This window comes from Grammomys surdaster, unplaced genomic scaffold (genome assembly GCF_004785775.1).
Source record: "Grammomys surdaster isolate TR1022 unplaced genomic scaffold, NIH_TR_1.0 752, whole genome shotgun sequence".
NCBI classification, from domain to species: Eukaryota; Metazoa; Chordata; class Mammalia; order Rodentia; family Muridae; genus Grammomys; species Grammomys surdaster.
In genome coordinates this window covers 3354457-3377312 of record NW_021605171.1, presented here as the reverse complement: position 1 = coordinate 3377312, position 22856 = coordinate 3354457, and the positions used below count along the sequence as shown (strand labels likewise).

Here is a 22856-nt window from a genome sequence, read left to right as displayed (position 1 = left end):
GCTGCTCCCTAATGGTATACCTATACTTAGGTTCATTATTGAACGCTCAACTCAGTGCTCACCCTTACAATCCCTGTATGAGGCTACTTAATGTAATTTTATTCCATATATTTAACAATAAAAATGAAATAGGAACTGTTGGATACTATATGGCACCCTCCTAAGTATACTCATGAGACAAAAGAGAAGAAAGGTAGAAGTGGGTTTTGAAGAAATCAGAACTTAATGTTTGAGATTTACCAAAAAAATGTCCATTTATCCACTTGAATGCTCCACGTGATGCCTTCACTTTCATTAGAAATAAAATACACCTCATAGAGACTTTAGAATGCTTAATTTCAAGCAACTTCCCTAAGTAAATTCATAAAGATAAAATTATATTCCATTTAAAAAGAAGCCAGGCTTTATTATTGACATGAAATTAGACATGTAGAAGATACCTAGACTACATTATTTTGTACACAATGTACCTTGCTCTACTGAGAGGACAGAATTCCATCTATTACTTTGGTTATTTGTGTCTTTCTTTGACATATGATTTTACATTTAGTGCTAAGTTTGATTTCTCATATTTTAGTGGAAGTTTAAGTTGGTATTAAAAAGATACAGTAAATTGCTATAGAAAGAAAAATGTTATATCTGTTTCATTTCTAAAAATATCTATACATTCTTCCTATGTTCATACTTTTACTTAGGTACATTATTGCCCACTCATCTCAGTGTTCCCCTCCTGTCCCCTCCCCTGCCATGCAAGGGAAGAGTGAATTTCTGTACAGTGTTTACATGGCCACCTTTTAGGTAAGTTCTTCATCGGTCTTGGCTGTTCAGTTTGCACTGAGGGGATGTTGTTTCAGACAGACATGGGACAGAGATGAAGGACACAGCATGGGAACTGGCTTTGGACATATGACATAAATGAATGGCAAGGCACAGGAATTGAAAAAGGGAATTATTCACTGATTTAGGAAGAAAATACAGAAAAGTAGTAAGAGTATTAAATACCACCTGTGATAACCAGTTGTACTTGTCAATTTCTTCTCTACGTAGAATGACTGGTTAAGCAAGCCTATAGACATGCCCATGAGGAATTATACCTATGTAAGTGTTTTGACTAAATGTTCATATAGTTGAAATAACACATATCATTATAATATAATACATGTATTGTGATATTAGTCTATCAAAATATTTTTCAAATTCTTTATTGAGAAATGTGTAATATATTAAACCTTATAAAAATTTAGGTTAGAGGGTTTTACATTTTTTATGTACCAAAATGTTATTATAGTTAGTATGGGCATAGTATTGTCTTATAATTTCTGCTTGTGTTTAAGTTTGATCATGTGACATGCATACAGATTTTAGGAGGATGAGTAAGAAGCTAAAGCTGTAAATTTGTCAATAATCTGTTTTCTTGTTCTATGAAAGGATGGTGAGTGTGAGCTCCATTTATCCCCAATGAATTATCACTAAAACTACTTGACATATCCCTTGTGGCATGCTTTACACAATAGTTAGTACTCATGGGGGTTAACTGTCATGGATGCTATTATTTGATGCATGATGTCTAAAAAGAACCTAAGCAGTTCTAGACATTAGAATGAAAATTTTTACCAATAATCTGATGCTCTCTAACACTTTCCAAAAAAATTGCTTTTTGGGTGAGACTATTCAGAGCATTTGTGAATGGTTAAAGAAGATGATGTGGTAAAAAATTTGCCTCTTGAAAAAGGAGGTCTAGAGACAGGCCCAAATTGGGTTTCAGCTCCAAGGGAGGTCCCAAGGCCTGACACTCTTTATTGAGGATATGGCATGCTCACAAAAAGGGGCCTATCATGACTGCCCTCCGAAAGACCCAACAAGTTGCTGAAACAGTCAGACTTAGATAGTTACACCCAAACAATGAACAGAAGCTGCTGACTCATGTGGTTGAATTAGGGAAAAGTGGAAGAAGCTGAGGAGGAGGGAGACACTGTAGGAGGACCAACAGTCTCGACTAACCTGGACCCTTGAGGTCTCTCAGACACTGGGTCACCAATCAGGCTGCATACAGCAGCTGATATGAGACCCCAACACATATACAGCAGAGGACTGCTGGGTCTGGATTCAGTCAGAGAAGATGAATCTAACTCTCAAGAGACTGGGGAGTGAAGAGGTCTGGTGGGTGGAGGGGTGGGAGAGTGGGGAAATCGTCTTGTAAATGGGGACAGGGGGAGGAGGTATGGGATGTGGAACAGTTAGAGGGTGGACCAGTAGTGAGATAAAATCTGGACTGTAAAACGATTAAAAAAATAAATAAAAAATTTAAAACATTTTAATAAGCAAAAAAATTGCCTCTTGATGTAATTAAAAATAGTCCTGAAGATGGTATTTAAGCATATCTATATTAGAAAATAAATCTTTACATATGTATTGTATGTTTTCCTGTAGTAAGAAAAATATATGCATCTTAATAGGGTTTCTGATACCATATGGTCAGCCCTGAAAACATAAATACAAATAACATTATACAGAAAAAAAAGGTTATATTTAGGAGTGTATGTGTATGTGAATATATGACTGTTGTAATAATTAGTAAAAAAAAAAAAAAGAGACCATGAATTTGAAAAAGAATGACAAGTGTTATGTGGGAGATTTATGGGGAGGAAAATAAAGGAAAACATTGTAATTACAGTTTTCCATTTTTCTACATTAAAATTCAAGGGCTCTTAGGCAAAGGAATAAACTGTGTGACATTAGTCTCACATTTGTATGTCACTATGGCTTGTCTACCTTAGTAATATCAATTTATCAGTAAGTTATCAGATAAATTAATCATCAGAGAATTATCAAATATATGTTTTATATGGCATGTTATATGTCTTACACCAAAAATATGATTCAAACAAAATATTAGGTCATGACCATTGAACTGATCATGAGGTTCTCAATGGAGGAGTTAGAGTGAGGACTGAAGGAGCTGAAAGGGTTTGTGGCACCATGAGGAGAGCAACAATACCAACCAACCACAGCTCCCAGGGTCCTAACCACCAGCCTGGGAGCACTTATGGAGGGATCCAGGGCTTCAGCTGAATATGTAAGAGTGGAGGGCCCTGCCGGGCACAGGTGGAAGATGAGATCCTTGACCTCATGAAGGCTGGACGCCCCAGGGGTGGGAATTTTGAGGGTGGGGAAGTGGGAGTGGGGGGGTAGGTGGGGGTTACATCCACGGAGAAGAAGGAGGAGGGGTAAGGGGATGGGGGGTTCCCGGGTGGGTGGGGGATGGGGTAAGGGGATAACATATGAAATGTAAATAAAATATCCAATAAAAAAAAAAAGGACGTATGTGAATGTCTGGGAGAAAAGAGAACAATAGAGCAAAAGGCCACATACAGCCCTTGTGCAGGAATTGGCAAAAGGAAACTCACTCTTACTTCAGAGATACTTAATGATCCACCCCATGTAATTTACCGGTTGGGCTAATTTTCTTTTTTTTAATCAGCTAAAACATTATATGTCTTGGAAAAATAAGATTATTAGAATATTGAACTAAAAGTGTCTATGTTTAAGAATTATTTAATTTATGTTCATATACCTGTCTGTGGGGGTGAATGCACTGCGTGTGCTTGTGCCTGAAGAAGTCCAAAGAGGAGTCTTCAAATTTTGATTCTGAGTTATAGATGTTTGTGAGCAGCTTGGCACCAAGTGCTGGGCCCAAAACTCAGTTTCTCTGAAACTGCAGAACTCTGGAAGAGCAGTACATTTTCACTCAGTAATCTCAATGCTTTCTAGTTGGAGAGATTTTTCAACAGTTAATAGCATGTACTGCTCTTGCTATTAACTGTAGAAAAATCTCTCCAACTAGAAAGCATTGAGATTTCTGAGTGAAAACAAAGCAAAACAAAACAAAATATTAGCTCTTTTGTTTTCAACAGAAATCTGATAAATTTTGAGCATATTTTGAACAGTTTTTGAAATAAACATATTTTGGACATCTGTTTCAAATATATTTTTCAGAAGAAATAGTTTTAAGTTCAAATTTGTTGTGAAAGAGAAATACTGATATTTGCATCGGTTATTAAATTATTTAATTTTATTTTACACTCTCTTTAAATTATGGATGGATAGATAGGTAGGTGTCTTAGGATTTAGTGCTGTGAATAGACACCAAGGCAACTTTTATAAAGGACAATATTTAATTGGTGCCAGCTCACAGTTTCAGAGAGGAACATGGAAGCATCTAGGTAGGCATGATGCAGGAGGAGCTGAGAGTTCTACATCTTCATCTGAAAGCTGCTAGCAGAATACTCGCTTCCAGGCAGCTAGAATTATGGTCTTAATGCCCACATACACAGTGACACACCTACTTCAACAGGGCTTCACCTTCTAATAGTGCCACTCCCTGAGCCAAACATAAACAAACTAACACATTCCACTCCCTGGCCCCCATATGCTTATCCAAACGTGTTAGTCTATGGAGGCCATGCCTAAACATAGCATACAGCAAAATACATTTAGTCTAACTTCCAAAGCCCCCATAGTTTATAGTAGTCTCAGCAATGTTAAAAGTCCAAAGTTCAAATTCTTTTCTGAGATTCATCCAGTCACTTAAGTGTAATCCCCAAAGCAAGACAGGAAACCAGCTGGGCAAACTCCAAACTCTGCACCTTCATGTCTGACTTCAAGGTGGTCTTCAACTCCTTTCTCATCTTTGTTGATTGCAACAAACTTTTCTCCTGGGCTGGTTCAGATATTCTATGGCTCCAGAATCTCAGTAATCTTGGGGTCTCCGAGGCAACTTCAGTGTTACAGCTTCTTGTGTCAAAGTCTGGGATCCACACATAATGTTCTGGGCTCCTCCAAAGGGCTTGAATCACTTCTCCAGCTCTGCCCTCTGTAGCACTCTAAGCTCACGTTGATCCACTCCACTGCTGCTGCTGTTCTTAGTGATCATGTTCTTAGGGTCTTCCACTGCAACTAGGCTTCATCAATAGCCTCTCATAGGCTCTCTTCATGGCGCTAAGCTTCAACTACTTTACATGACACCTTCAGTACTGGGCCTTCAACTGCAACTGAGACTGCACTTTCACCAATGACTTTCCACAGCCACTCACAGTGCCAAACCCCAGCTGTTCTTCATGACACCTTCATGCCTTCATGATACCACCTGGCTGACTCCCACACATTCCCAAGTACAGCTGCTGCAGGAGGTACAATCTTGGATATCTCTGGAACACAGATTATTTGTGCTCTCAGAAAACATTTCCCAGAAGATTCCACTACAATGATGCTATTCTCTTTTTAATAACCACTGATTTTTTAGCTCCTGCTAACCAGCAACAATTGTCCCAGTAAGCCCATCTATTCTGGACTTTAAAGCCAGAGCCTTATGGCCAAAGAAGCTGCTTGCTGGAGCTGGAAGATAGCCGTCTTGTTCTCATATTTTCACCAGATTTCTTTTTTCCAACTTCTTCACTACCTAATCTTGGCTGTCCTGGAACTTGCTCTGTAGACTGACTTTTAAACTCAGAGACCTGTATGCCTGTCTCCTAAGTACTGGAATTAAAAGTGTGTATGTACTACCTTACCTGGACTAAACTTTTCATGGCCACTATGCCTCAAGATCTCCATGCCAATATCCAGGTCAGAAACTTGTCTTCCAGCCTCAAGATCTCAAGATGAGGCCACCAATTCTGGATTGAAGTTCATTCCAGATATAGTCAAGTTTACCAGGAGGAATAACTGTCACAATAGGCAATAATAATAAATAGATAAATGATAAACAATTGATAAACAGATTGACAGATGGGTATGTAAACAATTGTTTCTGCAATGATTTTCCTTATTTAGGAAACTTTTTTGTTCTATCTTTGAAGGTATCTGTGAGGTCATGAAAACGCTTACTTCTTACCAACTAAGCATTTTTTTCCTGTGCTTTCCTAACCTATTTATAAGAAAAAGGAGTATATAAATACTGAAGTATATATATATATAGTTAATACCTTGATTAAAAACATGACTCTTAAGTTCCATCCATTTGCCTGCAATTTTATTTATTCATTTTTTAGTTGAAGGACATATAAGGTGTTTTGTTTTGTTTTGTTTTATTTTTACAATTTCTGGCTATTACAAATGAAGCTACTATGAACATTGTTGATCAACTTTTCCTGTGTTGTAGTGGGGCATCTTTTGTGTATATGACCAGGAGTATTATAGCTGGGTCTTGTGGTAAAGCTATTTTCTATCTGATTTAAATGTGTAGCTTGGTGTTCATTTAGCTCCCCTAACAAGTGGAGTGGGGGCTGTCTCCATCACTGTTCACTGCCATAGGCAATGTGGTACTCTTTTATGTTCTAATGTATGTGGTACTGTTAGTGTGGACACCACTGCTGGATTTGGGAAATGAATGGTATTAGGGACCATAAACATGCATCATGTCTTCTTATATGACAAGCTAAGTTTAAGAAAAAGTGTTTTAGAGGTAGAAAACAGTAAATAAATTATTAGAGTTTTATATGTATGCTAAACTTTCCTGTTTGCAGGAAATAAACCATCACTCTTATGTCTTTCTTTTCAGTGTTTTTTAAGCTCAGCACCTAAGTAACAATCTGATATCAGTTCTACAGGGTTTTGCAATTTATGAAGGCAGGTTTCATGTGTAAATATTGTGTTAGGTCAAATACCTTTGTTTAAAAATCTAATTGTTACTCAGTAGAAGTCATCGTTGTCACCTGTTAGAATGCAAGTTTTATTTTTAGATTGTCTTTACAAACCCCCATTTGGATCCCATCAAAGACAGATATATGTGCAAACATGTAAATAGACATAGATCATAAGGTTTATAGTAACTACCTCACTTCAGCATGAACTTTTAGAAATTGATATCACATTTTCTAATACATTGGTTAAAAAAGTATATATGTTCAACATGTTCAACATGATAGTATTATATTTAGTATAAGTATTAATATGTATTTAGGAGTATTCATCCATATTAATGACTCATTACTTCAATAATTAAAATCACAATACACATAAGATTGCTCAAATATTTATACAAACTATAAATCTCAAAAATATAATTCTATGTTTCATAAATGCCAACATAGGTCAAAAATTAGAGTTTGCTCTATCTATTTGGTTAAATTAAAAAAAAAACTAGTATTTACTCAATAAATATATAATGACATATTTAATACATTTATATGTTAATTAATTTACTCACTGTCTCTATCATATGCTCAGCAGTGGATAGTTATTCAGTGCAGACAGGAAATGAATGACAAGAGTTACAGAACCCAGGTCACAGGATTGGTGTAATCCATGTCAGCATGAAAGGTCAGTGATAAAAGAAATGCAGATCATGTGGGGCACTCTTCAGTGATCTTACTTAAACAGGGAGCCTTCTCAGCTAGAAAGGGTAACACCAAGCTGTCACATTTACTGAATCTGACAGCATCATGCTTTCTTTATTAGAATATTGACTCACACATTGAATAACATCTCTCATAACTTCATCTGCAATTCACTGGAAGGCCTAGGTACTGAATATGAGTTAAACAAAATGACTGCAACTGATAATGTAAAATGTTTACATTTATCTATCCATTTGTATATATGGAGTAATTTGTCTTATACTGCATTTGTGTATGAACATAGTCTCTATAAATTTGCATAGAAAATATGTACCATACTTAAACATGCAACATGATACCCTTTTTTTATATATACCTTTTTTGCAACTACAAATAAGTTAAGAACAAAGATAATTGGCTGTATATCTAGTTAGCTCTATAGTCATTCATTAGTTATTTTACTTAACCTGAATCAGTGCTTTTTTAAAATCTTTTTTAAAATTAGTCAAATATTTATAGTGTAGAGATAAGCTAGTTTAAAACTCATATCTGCTTTCATTAGAGTTAGAATAATAAATTAATTAATATCATTAGTAATAATTAATTAAATAATGTATGCTCAAAGGGAAATTACCTGTAGACTTTCAATAGTGTCAAGAGCTGCATTACATTGAGATTTCCCTTAGGTACAATACAGAAGCCACAACTTTTTGTAATTTGGAAGAAGGACATTACAGTGAAGGCCAGGATGCTTGCTCTTGTTGTGACACTTGATCCATGTCAAATATGTGCCACATATCTGGTTCTGAATATTTATTTAAAGAATACATATAGTTCTCATATTAAAATAATGTATAAATGAGATATGTATTATGAAAAACTTGTCTGACATAACTCTTGCATTTAATCATGTATTTTAAGAATCATATCTATCTATGCCTTGCCTTATTTGTTTTTATGTTCATAATGACTTGCTTGTGATAGTAGAACACATTTATATCTCCATCCCCTTCCACAGTCACTTTGTGAGCCTGTGAGAAGGAACTGTAGCACCCTAAGCCTCCCCGTGTAGCCTATTCCCAATGCATGAAAACAATTGTAGCTCTAATTCTCATGCTCTCTATTTGTGTCTTCACCTCCACTTCCTGCTTTCCCTCTTCCCACTGCCTATGTGAAGTCTGCAAGTTCTTAAGGAGTTTTCATCCTCCACTTCCTTTTCCTGCTTCCTCTATTCCCCATGACACTGTGAGGCCTGCAAGTGACTGGGGGTTTCTATCATTCCTCTGCACCATCTGCTTCTCCCCTTCTCAGTGCCAATGTAATTTCTTCAATGGCCTGGAGATCTGCACCCTTTACCTCCAAGGACGCGCCTCTCGGCTTCCTTAGTCCCTTGCATAGCAGACAACTCAGTACTCTGTGCTTCTTTGTTTGGTCTTCTTTAGATTCTATATATAAGTGAAGTTACACACTTTATTTTGTGTTTCTGACTTATTTTATGTGTATAATGCCCTCCAGATTCATCCATACAGTGAATTTGAATATAGGAAAACAGTAAGACACTGAGAATGTAACTAATTTATTCATAACCTCTACATACATTTTACTCTTTTACTCATAGGTAGGTTCATTCTGTAGCTGACTATACACTTGAGACTCAGGATTCATGGTAGGAACACATTCTTAAGAGGCATTCAGTCTACAAATAGGAGGAAATAGGATTTGAAGTCAATTAGTATGTACTAGAAAGACCTGTGTTGGCTATTATGATGTGGAAAAACAACTGTTAAGAGAGAACTGTGAGGCTCACTGCCATCACTAAAGTAGGCGTGATAAAAATGTCTTAGTTAATGCTTCAATGCTTCAAGAGAAACTTTCTTGTCAGTTCAAAAACTTGTGTATGTCTGAATTCTCTGTAAATACTGTTCGGTATAGTATTGAAAAAGGTTATGAAAACCTTATTCATAATTCAGGAAAAATGAATGCAAAAAAATCAGTAACAATTAAGTTGACAATAGAGCTTGAAAATCTGTCTAGTCTGGGAGTGGGTTCTCAGAAATGTCCAGAGTATATCTTGTTTATCAACACAAAATAACTTTCTTTTTATGGTTGCCAAACTTCTCATAAATCTTACACTGTATTATCCACTGTCATTACAAATTTAAAAAAAATCAACACACACATAAAACTGATTTCAGGATGCTCTGCCTGCAAAAACACTTTGAAGTATCATTCCTCATGGACACTTGAAAGAAGTGATGGTACATCCATGCTCAGTGAGTGCCCTTATTTAGGGAAGTATATTCCTATGGTGAATATAGTGACTTCTTTAAGTGGAAGTATATAGTTTTCAAGTAAATGTGTGTTAGGCATATTGTTAGAGATCATGACAATGTTTGTGTTATTGTCTAATAGAAACATTGACTTCTTCCTAGGAGCAATTTTTGATGAATCTGCTAAAAAAGATGATGAGGTATTCCGCACTGCAGTTGGTGACCTCAACCAGAATGAGGAAATCTTACAGACTGAGAAAATCACATTTTCTGTGACATTTGTAGATGGCAACAACCCTTTTCAAGCTGTTCAAGAAGGTAAGCCCACCCGTGGTCTATTGTTTATTTTGATTATATTATTATATTCAGTAAAATGGAAATAAAAGTAGATCCATAAACAGCAATTTAATGTAGGCATCATTTTGTGCCATCTCAGGTAATTAGATATTACTTTTTCTGAGAGTTGTTATCATGTAAGATTTTATGTTATATTAAAGTTTGAAGGCCTGTCATATGAAAAATTATTATTTGGATTGAAATATGATGTGAACGAGGATATATAATTTACAGTCAAGAGCTTTATGGCATTGTTATAACTTCAGTGAAAATGTTACTTTCCTGTAAAATATGACTTTCTATCAGAATTTTTGCTTTGGGTTTTTCTGTGATTACTGCTGACTTGAGTGTTGTTACAACTTACAATGACATTTCAGGGGTACAAATACACTGCCACAAGGCAAACCTGGAGACACTACCCACAAATGAGCAGGGTTATGTTGTGCTCCTAGGGTCTGGACACTGGCTGTGTCTCTTCTCCCTACAAGTTTTCAAACACTAAAGCAGAGTCTTTTCCATTCTCATGAGAATGAATTAAAATTCTCATTGACAAAAGTAATCTTCAATGGTATTTCTCAGATTAGTGGAATACTCTGTTTGAGTCTGATAATCTAATTAAACATTAAGACTCTTCTTTGGTAAAGCACTCGTTGTTGGGGAATTATTTCTTTATTTTTGCTAAAAATCTAGATTTACTTTTGCCATTTCCCACATAGCTCAGTGTTGAAACATAATCCCTGTCGTGATGATATGAAGAAATGGAAGGTTTGGAAGATGCTGAAGGCATGGTAATGAGACTTTTTATATAGGATTTGTGCTCTTTGAAGAAGTGATGGGGGATGCTGCCCTCTTTGTCTTCAGAGGACACAATAAGGAGACAAAGAAGACAGTTTCTGTGGAACAAAAAACAGACTGCAGACATTGTAAGCTAGTCCCCTGAACTTTGCCTTCCAGCACTCAGAACTGTGATCAGTGACTGTACGTTCTTTATGAGTTACCAATTTAAAGTTGCTTTGTTCTAATACTTGCACAGACTAAGACCTTGATCTGTTTCATATTTTATTGTAGCTATACATTTAGGATAATGAAGGTCAGCATAAATTTAGTCAAATGAATTGTTTTGTGAATCATTTAAATCAGATTTGGAAGAAGAAACAACAAAACTACATTGGAAATATAAATTTGTTTGGCAGGAGACAATGTCAAGAGACTGATACTGAGAGGATGAGATAATAGCCCCAAATGTATGGAGCATGAACTACTTTTATCTACTACTCTAACTTTTTGATGTGTACTTTGTTTTATAGATGACACATATGCAATCATTTACTTCTGTTCATGGACTAGATATGACACTAAATGTCTGTAAAAATGATCTTTATTGCTGATTGGATAGTAAAAATAACATTGTTTTCATGAAATCAACAGAATTAAGAATCAACTATTTCTGAAGAAAACTAAAAAGTATGTTTAATAATAAAATAGATTTGAATTTTTAATAATTGGATATTAACTCAAGGCCAAAATAAAAGAAAATGCATCTAAATATTTTCACATTAAAATCATAGCTTTACCACAAATTATTCCTGCGCTTAATATCACTTATGAAAGCATTTATAATATGTCCAATATTAGAATTGATAAAGGAGTTTGTAAAACAATTTAGAATTTGAGGAAGATATTAAATGGCTTATAGAATGTATGTCCTCTCACAGTCATGTCCTCAATGAACGCTTTAGGATTTATTTTGTCACTTATTTCTTTCATTACCATGAAAAGAGCAGAAAACAAAGACATCTGACCCACTTTTCTTCCAAGTCTTGATGTGTCATGTCAATCTTCTAGCCAAATCACTGACAAAATCCATTGAGATTTTAAGTGTCTACCTTGGTTGAAAAAATAGATGGGGATAAATAAAAGCAACAAAGTAGATGGGAGGAAGTAATGAAGTCTGCACACATTCCCTCATTGAAACAATGAGGGTGTATTTTAAATACTGCAACAATTTTCTTTTAGACTCTGTGCATCCATCCTTCTCCTAGCTCAGATCTAGAAACAAAAAATTTTTTCTACAGAATTGTAAGACTTGAAAGAAGTTGTCATACTGAAAGCAAATTGGGAGAGGTAATGAGTTGCCCAGATGGAGTCCTCTAGATATCTTACAAGGATGAATGATCTTGACAGATTGTCTGAATGGTATCTGATACTAACAAGTTGTTCTGGACCAGCTATTTTGATGATCTGCTCTGGGTGCTGAACTTGAAACAAATTACCGCTTTAGAGAAGCTTATTGCCACTGTTTTGCATCTAGAAAGATTTGGGTTTACTTTACAAGTGGAAATAATTATCTCAAAATATACTGTAAAAATATTATTTAAAAATATCCTACAAAAATTATGCAGGATACACTAAAAGAAGAACTAGTATGGAAGTACGAGTTCCTTAAATGATATTAAGAAGTTTAGCAGAAAAATTATGTCAATAATGATCCCATTGTGTGTGTGTGTGTGTGGTGTGTCTGTGTGTGTGTGTGTGAGAGAGAGTGAGAGTGAGAGAGAGAGAGAGAGAGAGAGAGAGAGAGAATACCTTTTTAGCTGTACTATTAAAATCTATTTAAAATAAATATAATATTAGCAACGTTTATAAGGCATAAAAAGTTCAATGGTGTTATTTATATTATTTATAAATCTTTTCTACAGATTTTACACAATTTATAGCAAATTTACAACTTTTCTTTCTCTCTGTTTTATGGGCATTAATTTCAGTGTTAAAGCACAATTCTTGAGAATACAACATCATTAAGAAAGTAGAAATTTGGTAAACAATGAATGATAGGAGAGGTCTGACAAACAAACTTGTCACTCAAAAGACAAATCAGTTCTGATAGTTATCTGTATTTTATTATAAAATTCCATTTGCATAACCATATTAAGAGCAGATTTAGGGCTGGGATGTTAAAATACTTATCCTACTCTGCACAGAAAGAAGCATTCAGTTTCTCAGAGTCACTACAAGATATTTTGAAGGGCCAATTTTTATCATGCTTTATAGATAATTGTTTTATAGCGAATAGTTAATAATGGAAAACTCTGTATCAGTGAATTCTAGTTAATGTGGAGATAGTCTTCAACAGCTGAAACTGTTCTCTGTCATTGCTAGAGGACCTCAAGGTTAATATTCTATTGTAAAGTAAGTTTCTAAAAATTTATTATCTGTTATTATTTTTTCTTATAAAAGACAACATTTAATTGAGGCTGGCATACAGTTCAGGAGTTTTGTCTATTATCACCATGGTGGGTGGCACAGCAGAGTGCACACAGACATGGTGATGGAAAGGGGCAAAGGATTCTATTTCGTGATCTGAGGGCAGCAGAGAGAGACTACATATCGGTTGCAAAACAAGGTTAACTTTATATTCATTGATAACCAATGATCATTTTGATAACTGTAATTTTAGTTTATACATCTAAGTGAACAATAGAGAAACATTTATTTCTGACAAAAATAACTTAGAATTTTCTCTAAACAAATCTTTTTTCTTTTACTACTGAGTATGTTTTATAAATTATTACTTTTATATAATAAATTTTCAGTAGTAACCAAGGACAAATTATTTTTCACACTTTAACAGAGGATTGTTCCTTGTTTTATTATGTTAGTTTTTAATACTTTTTGGAATATATTTTGACAACTAAGGAAAGGATTTTTTCTGCTTCCATATGGCATAGAGCAGGGCAAAAAATCCACATATATTTCTAAAAAATCCAGTTAACTATGTGTGAGTGTAAATTTAAAGCAGTTTAATTTGTTCAATATGTAGTTTAGTCTATTAAACTGTGTGTGCATATATATATATATATGTATATATATATATATTGAAATAACAAAAATTATCAATGATTTCAGAAGTATTGTAAAGAATTAAAATGTTGAAAATCAATGTGTTTGTTACATTTTTACATGAATTATTTATACAAAGAACATAGTATAATGGAAGAATTCTGGTCTGCATGATAAACATTTACACTGTATAAATCACTCATATTCTTTCAGCCTTAGAATACTTCATCAGTTAGAAATGAAAAGTTCAGCAAATGCATGGTATATTATAAAAGCAATTTTACCCTATAATTTTATGGCTTCCTAACATATTTAAGGTGTTTAATTTATTCTTAGAGAAGGTTTTCCATTTCTGAAATTGCTTCTAGTTTTCCTGTGATTGATTTTTAAATAAATTATGCCAGTGCATCAACTGATTCCTCACAATATTAAGAGTAGGTCACCATCATCATTTTCAAGGAATCGTCTGTTGTTAGGTAGACTTGAACAAAAAGATTATGGTTATATTTACTGTTTCCTCTTCCATCAGAGATTGTTTCTCCTGTGTATCAAATCATTGACATAGTATATTTTTATCTCTGTGGACAAAAGACGTATCCAGTGCAACTTAGTTTATGAAAGATTCATAGTAATTTTAGACAGATTTCATCCCACCATGTAGGGGAGGGAAAGGCATCAGTAACAGCTATTTTCCAGGTAATGAAAGATAGTGTGTAGCCAATGGCATCAGATCACAACTGAACTACATAGCTCCGCCTTTTCTTTAAAGGACCACATAAAGTGCCTACTTCCTTCAGGTAGGTCTTGTCACCTGAACAGTCACATAACTAAGATAAGAAGTCAGGAAGTAAGTATTTGAAAATGATCTGTGGATTATTCTACATAAACAATAGCAACATAGAAATACCTACTATGAAAGACACTGATAACTTTACTGAAAAAGTAGTAGCAATTCATATTAATTCATGACTGAGACTGACATACTATTGCTCACAAAATATGAGAATTTGTAAGAAAATGTACTAGTTAGGAGTATCTCACTATAAACTGCATGTAAAAACCTGATCTTCATGATTCTTTTATGTAAGACTTCTGGAAGAATTAATAATTGATCACTGATATATAATAGCAAATTTTAGCTAAAAATCTTTCATATAATTACTCTTATCTAAAAGGTGCCAAAAATATTTCAAAGTGTAGTGAGCAAATGACATAAATACTGTAGTCACAAAAGACTATTGAAGAAAAATGTAGAATTACCATGAGCTATTGAAAAACATAGTGAGCTCTAGTGTTATTATAAACAATGTTAAGTTCAAGAACATATTTAATGAGTATGAGTGTATACACACACACATATGTATATATGTGTATATATACATATATATATATATATATATATATATATATATATATATATATATATAAAATCCATGTATCTGTTTCCATGATTTACCAGGTTATTGTTTGGTCTCACATTAGGTAAGAAAATCAGGTCAGTATGAAGTTGGATAATAATAATAATACTGATCTCAATTTGAAATACTAAATTTGTCTTTGATTGTCGACATGATACCTATTTTAATGACCACTACCAACTAAAATGTTGTCTATTTGAATTTGCCTCCCAGGTGGCTCTGAATCTAGGTAGTTGTCATGGTACTTTTTCAGGTGGACACTCCAGCTGGATTCTTGTTGTTGTATTGGTAAAGATAAAAGAGACAATGTTGCCACCCTCCCTGTTTTTATGGTTAGTTCTCCTAGTTAGCACAGGATGATGAAAATTAGATTTGTAGTATAATTTATTTGACAAATAATAGTTATGTCGCAACATGTGTACTTATGGTCTGGTAGATTTAAAATACCTTGTTACCATTTCTGGGAAGCACAGAAAGCCGATGGAGACCAAATTAAAGCTTTCTGATGATTTGTGTGGGCTTAATACAATCACTGAAGTAAATAAGACACTGAGTCATAGCTAAAAGCGATTCAGTAGTGGAGACTCAGAGTGTAGAAGAATGATGTACATGAAGGTCAAACAGAGAATGAATTCAAGGAAAGCTTTATGTTTGCAGAAATATCTTATCTCTGGTATTTGAGGTTGTTTCTGACAGGATTGTTTAAAAGGTTATCTGCCTGGGCTTTACACATTTTTATTCTGACTTTTCATGGGGGAATATTAACTCTTAATCATTTTTACTGGTTTATTTTCATTCTCATTACTAATCTTTTTAAATAATACATGATATCATGTTATTTTCTAGTAAAGTCTCACCTCATTTTGAAACATACTTGTTTTGGGAGGACTTGGTTGTAAGTGAGAAGATTGGCTAGACTAGTTCCTTAAGCTATAATTTCAAATGTATATAACTTCAAATATATTATTATGCATGAAAAATGTATTTCAGGATAAAGAAGAGGTATTTGTGTTCTCTCTCTCTCTCTCTCTCTATCTCTTTCTCTCTCCCTCCCTCCCTCCCTCTCTCCCTCTCTCTCTCCTCTCTCCCTCCCTCCTACCCTCCCTCTCTCTCTCTTTCTCTCTCTCTCTCTCTCTCTCTCTCTCTCTCTCTCTCTCTCTCTCTCCTTCTCTCTCTCTTTCTCGTGTGTGTGTGTGTGTGTATATATCTGTGTCTGTGCTTGTATTGGTATCTGTGTCTTAGGTGCTGAAAAATTCATATAAATGGGACTATTGTGTAAATAAAGAAAAAGATACCAAAACAGAGACTTTTTAAAGTTTTATTTTGAGTCCAAGAAGACTCTGTATTTTTTAAATCCTACTCATGAATTTGGTAGATTTCTATTACTGTGACAAAAGCATAAGTAATAAAAATGAACAAGGAACTTTTTATTTTGGCTCATGGTTCTAGAAGTTCTGCTTCATTTACAGCCTGCTTGTTTATTCTTCCCAAGAAAGGTAGAATCCAGAATAGAAACATTAGGATAAAATATATTGAGATAAAGATTATTTATAGGTAATATCCACATAGAATCTTTTGTGACATGCCTACCAGAAATGCGTGTTTCCATATTAGGCACCAGCTCTTAAGATTTTAGCTCTTCTTCTTAGTCCTACGACATTAAAAATTCAATAATTAATCCAATAATGGCAGACAAGCTTATATGACCAGTTTTTTTTCCCCAGACCTCATTACTGAAAATTACTGAGCTGGGGAACTACCATTCAACATAACTGCTTTTAGGGAAGCACTTTGTTATCACAAACTATAATGGAATACTTGTTATGTAAAATAGAACAATTTGTGGTGATAGTCTGTGGATGCCTCGGGGCAGAACAGTGTGGTACCCAACAGGGGCTTCCCCTTCTCTGAGGAAAAAGAGATGGGGTAGCAGGGCAAGAGATTTGTGAAGTTGGAACTGGAACTGAGATTTGTGAAGACAGAATGTAAAGCTCTATTAAATATTTCTTTATGAAATAGAAAAAGGAAATGAAAAAGTACAAGTTCTATGTCAATCCAACACTGACTTGTTCAATCAAAATTCGGTTCTATGTAGAGTGGCTAGATTTTTAGTTTATCTCACCATTCTTGAAAACCACTTAAACTGTTATGGAAAATAAGTAAGGCTTAAATATTGGAAAAATAATTGATGGAAAATAAGAGTATGTTAAAAGTGTTTAATTTTTCATTGTCCCCTGAGTTATAATAGAATTTTTAATGAAATGATTACAAAAAATTGTTTATAGATATGAATCCAACACATTTAATTGAAACATCTAAAGATGCTATACCCACATAAGTGAATTATGCAAGAGAACTCTGATAGTTAGAATTTTGTTTTAATTTAAAATAGTGATATAAATGAAACCAAGTGGGTAATGACATAAACATACAGGTGATAGACAGGGTGCTGATAGAAAAGTAAGAAAAAGATATCATTTAAAACAAGTTCATTTTTTTAGAAGCTTCTATGAAAAGTGTGTGAATAACATTTCAGTATGTTGCATATAGAAAATTATACATAGTGTGTTATTCTATGTTTGAAAACAAGATTATCTTTTGAAGCTTTAAGATTTGTTCTGTTGATTAATAAATGGTCATGACCATGGAATCATCATTTAATAAATAAGCATTACTTATGAAATTGTAACCTAAGTGACTGTCAGTACTTTAGACTCCTTTTTGGAAATTGAATAATTGAAAGAAAAGCATAGTAATAGTGCCACAGTGGTAAAAAGGTATTGCTATTTGATCTATGTTGGTTTTAGATCCATATTTTTAATTTTGAGCATAGTTCTGAAAATATTTGTTACTTTCACATAAACATTTGTCCTTCTAGAAAAAAGAAACAAAAATAGAACAAATTAAAGACTTCATTTTACTCAGATATTCTCATTTGTTTTAATGCAGAACAATTTGTAAAAATATAGCAATATTTTAATAATTAACAATACAGAATCCTAAGAATGAAACCTCATTTTGTGTCTTTCTAATATGCAGTTTACTGTGCAGTCTGACAAAGATCTTCATATACAAAACCTAATGATGTAAAGCAGCACATATTAATACTTATACTAAATATAATACTATCATGTTGGACATGCAGAATACATATACGTTTTAACCAGTGTATTAGAAAATGTGATATCAATTTCTAAAAGTTCATGCTGTAGTGAGGTAGTTATTATAAACCTTATGATCTGTGTCTGTTCACATATTTGTTCATATATCTACCTCTAAATGAATGCATGTCATATTTGTCGTTCTAAGTTCAGGTTACCTCACTCAGGATGGTTTTTCTTTTAGCTCCATCTATTTATCTGTGAATTATATTGTTTTTAACAGTTTAGTGGTACTTTTTCATGTAAATGTACCACATTTTCTTTATCCATCTGTTAAAAGACATCTAGGTTGTTTCCAATTTCTGGATATTTAGACTATGGAAGCAATTTACCCGGTTGAACAAATGCTTCTGTTGTAGAAATAAATGACCATTTAGTTTATGTCCAAGAGTGGTATAGTTAAATTTTTAGGTAGGTTGATTCTCTGAGGAACTGCCACACTAATATCTATAGTGGTTATACAAGTTTACACATCCCCTAGCAATGAAGAGTGTTCTTCTTGCTCTACATCCTTGCTAGCATGAGGTTATCATTTGTTTTTAATGATCATAGAAATTCTAATGGGTGTAAGATGGAAGTAGTTCTGATTTACATTTCCTTGATGAAAAAGAATGTTAAACATTTTGTTAAGTGTTTCTCAGCTAGTTGATCTACCTCTTTTGAAAATCTCTGTTTAGATCTGTACTCCAATATTAACTATTGGCTTATTTGTTTTCATAATTTCTAAGGTTTTTTACTGCTTTATTTGTACACATTTTAGATATTAGTTCTCTGTCAGATGTATCAAAATCTATTCCCAATCTTTAGGCTGTCACTTTGCCTGAAAAACAGTGTCCTTTTTTTTACCCAAGGTTTTTAGTTTCATGAGGACTAGTTTATTAATTGTTGATTTTAGGGCCTGGGCTAACAATGATCTGTTGAAAAATTCTTCTCCTGTGCCCCTGAGTTTAATAATATTCTCCACTTTCTCTATTAAGGAAACTATTATTTAGTAGAGTTTTGCAGATGAGAAAACTTAGGCATAGGTTGAATAGATGGATCTGACACACCTTCCAAAATAGTGTGTGAAGATAAACTTCTGTTCTCATTTCCTGGCATGTTCTCTAAGAAGCAGTACAAAGAGTTTGATACATTTGTTTTCTATATTTGTCAAACAAATAAGATGTTTTCCTCATGGTGGCCAATTGGCATCTTCTTTCTTTCTTTATCCACTGAATAATTTAATCTCTTGCCCATCCTCTGCAACTACTACTAGTTACCACTATTAGTCTTGGACACTTATACAACTCTTCATTTTTCTGTTACACAACAATGGTTTTATATAGATTCAGCAAATTTGCATAGATATCACTTCTCTATTACACTTGTCATATATGCAGTTGTAGTATCACAAGTATGAAAGTCTAACAAGAACTACAATGGTTACATCACCTTTGAGACCTTCTTAATAAGTATCTGGCTAGAGTTCTGTTCCTGTGTTTCAACAAACTTGTCCTACAGCTACTCCTTAGCTAAGCAGTAGTGTGAAAATATCCAGTTTCCATAGTTTGTAAGATCAGATAAGAGAAGCACTGGCGAGTCTCTATGTTCTATAAGTGTTGATATCTGTTTTGAGACCACCACAACCATCAGACATCACTGGGTGGCTGGCAATATAATCTCTGTCTTCTAAAGACTGTATTTGCTCCACTAAAGTTCAGCCACATTAGAAAGGTTTTGAAGATGAAATCTTTATTAGTATATGTAACAAAGTAAAAAAGGGTGGTGTATAAGCACCTGATATGATTTTGAACATTTAAGGCTGAACATATTTCAAAAGAAAAAAATTTTTTTGAATAATTACTTTATATTAATATCTTTATTTATACACATTATTTTATATACAAAGCAGCATGATCAATATTTTATTTAATGAAGCATCTTCTTGATTTTATTAGAACGGTAAAATAGACTCTAAACTATCAACAAATTTTACACTAATACTGCTTAGTTAGTCTCAATATGAACATGCAAAGCAAGATATGTAACTGCAAATAAGAGATGTATTTCTGCTTTCTATGATCATTCTCTGGCCTGAGTAATAAAAGCAATATAATGAAAAATAAAAGCAATAACTCCATCTTGCTGATATGTAGCTGTATTGTACACTAAGTTGTTAGCATTGTATACTATGAGCAACAGCAAGCAGTGTGTGTGTGTGTGTGTGTGTGTGTGTGTGTGTGTGTGTGTGTATGCCCTGTATTTTCTGATGATATTTGAGCAAAGGAGTGTGCAGTTACAAGATTTCATAGGACAATTACTAAAAGAACTTGATTCTGATCTTGTAAGCAATTTAAATAAAATCTGCTATGATTATCTTAAAATAGTTACCATAGAAAAGACTGTGGTACTTCTGATACCCACATATCCCTATTCCCTTTGGCCTGGCGTGCAGAGGTTCTACTGACATGGAGCTAAATTTTTTCTTAATCTATCCTCAAAAATTACTTTATGAATATAGCTCCATTTTTATATCATAACTTTTTTTGTTCTAAGACCATTTTTACCCTTTGCTACATAGGCTGATGTAGACTCTGTGCCTTCCAAGTGTTTAGGTTCAATCCCAAGGTTTCATCAGAGTTGAATAACTTAATGTTCACATGACTTTAATTCTAATGTTTACTTTGTGTGCATCTAAAATTTCTATATTATTTCCATAATCAATAGAAGTTCACCATAATATTTTAAAACTTGAGCCATATAGTATGACTTAGATATGTGGCTAGTATTTATAAAAAGTGATATGCCCTATTCAAACAAATGTCCTATTCAGATACAGTCTATGATATTAATATTATAGTCACCAAATGAAATTTCTTTTCTGCTACAGAAACTCAGATTCAGTTTTATGCTATAGGATTGGTCACAATGGTGAGATTAATCACAGTTCAATCATTGTTAGTGAGTGTCAAATATGAATATGGTAAGTCTACAGAAGCCTCAATCTTTCTGAGTATAAACAAGGAAAGCGATGAAAGGTGGGACATTTAAATTTTGTTGTGAATAAAGCTTTTATTATTTTAAACCCTAAAACAGTAAAACAAATTATGTAAAGCAAATGGCATAGGTTTGACAAGTCAGCAAGAGCTGTGTAAGACATTATCCATCATCATGTTTCTGAGTGGAGCTACTGAAAATAAATGAAGCCACACACAAATGACCCTACTGTAGTGATGAATGTCTTCCCCTATGACTGCCAACAGAACAATGTTTCATTGCTTTCATGTTTCCCCAAGAGACTCCTCATCAATCCTGACCACATTAATATTCACAGCACTGAATGGCCTTTATCAAGAATCCTGACACCTTGGTTGCTTTCAGTTTGACCTTAATGTCCAAATTGCCGTCTACATTCCTTATCCTTAACAGACACATGTGTGCATTATACATTTCTAGAATCTGCCTCCTACAATATACTTTGTTACATATCAAGTACATTAATTGTGGATCATGTCTTTGGTACTTTGCCTCCTTCTAGTTCAGTATAGCAGTTAGCAGCTGAAGCATACACATCACAGTATCTGAGAGTTATTGTTGGCTAAGATCTAGTTAATAGTTACAGTCTTCACACCTACTAACACAATTATCAATCCTGATAACCCTGTTAAGTGGTAGTGATTATTAACATTTTGTAGAGTGAATTAGGCACAGAGAGATTAGGCTAATCACAAAAAAAATCATTATTAAGATTGTAAACTAATGCAAATTGAAGAGTCTCGGTTATAACATTTTGTGCATTACATTTCATAGTATTTTTGTATTTTAATTGATCAATCCAATAGTTCTCCCATTCCATTTTGTCACACAAAGGGAGTAGGACATATATTGTGATGTGATCAAGGCTTGTGAGACACTGTGGTTCATATATTATTTTTTGAACTGGGCAAGCTATAGCAACGTAGTGTATTTTCCTGTTCATCTCATGTTAAGCTTCTTATTAACTTATTGTTAAACACGTTTTAAGATGTAGATTCGCTATCAGAAATTTCTATGAAGTGGCATTTCATTTACATTTTTCTTTCTGTCTCTTCAGCAATTTTGAAATACAATGATTGTGACTAAATGGTGAGTTTTGTAGATGAGGAAAACTATTAAATTCTCCTAAGTCATTTTTGTTTTCAGTCAAAGAGAGTATTCGTACCAAAATAATACAGGATAAACATTGACCACAATTCAGAAATCTACATTAGACAGAACTAGTTTTGGAAAACTAGCAATGAATTTGAAAAATGTGATTGATTATATGTTAGAAAGTTATAACATAACATTGTATTCTGAAAAAAAAAGATTCTATAAAGTCATACTGGGTGGGATTTCTTTGCTCACTTGGGGCCTTTAGTAAAATATAATACCAGTCTTTTTCAATTTTCCAAGTTAACCAATTTGGATACAGGCCATTATCAAATTATGTATTCATCTTTGTGACAATCTCTACATCCTGATTAGCAGAGATAACTT

At 33.8% G+C, this 22856-nt stretch overlaps 1 protein-coding gene across 1 annotated transcript in view; it reads left to right on the top strand.

Annotated features, from left to right (window-relative positions):
• Grid2 (glutamate ionotropic receptor delta type subunit 2) overlaps positions 1–22856 on the top strand; it is a 1223762-nt gene that overhangs the window by 242671 nt on the left and 958235 nt on the right. Inside the window, exon 2 of the mRNA XM_028782458.1 lies at positions 9767–9922. Coding sequence (XP_028638291.1) covers positions 9767–9922 — 156 coding nt within the window. The remainder of the gene's footprint in view (positions 1–9766; positions 9923–22856) is intronic.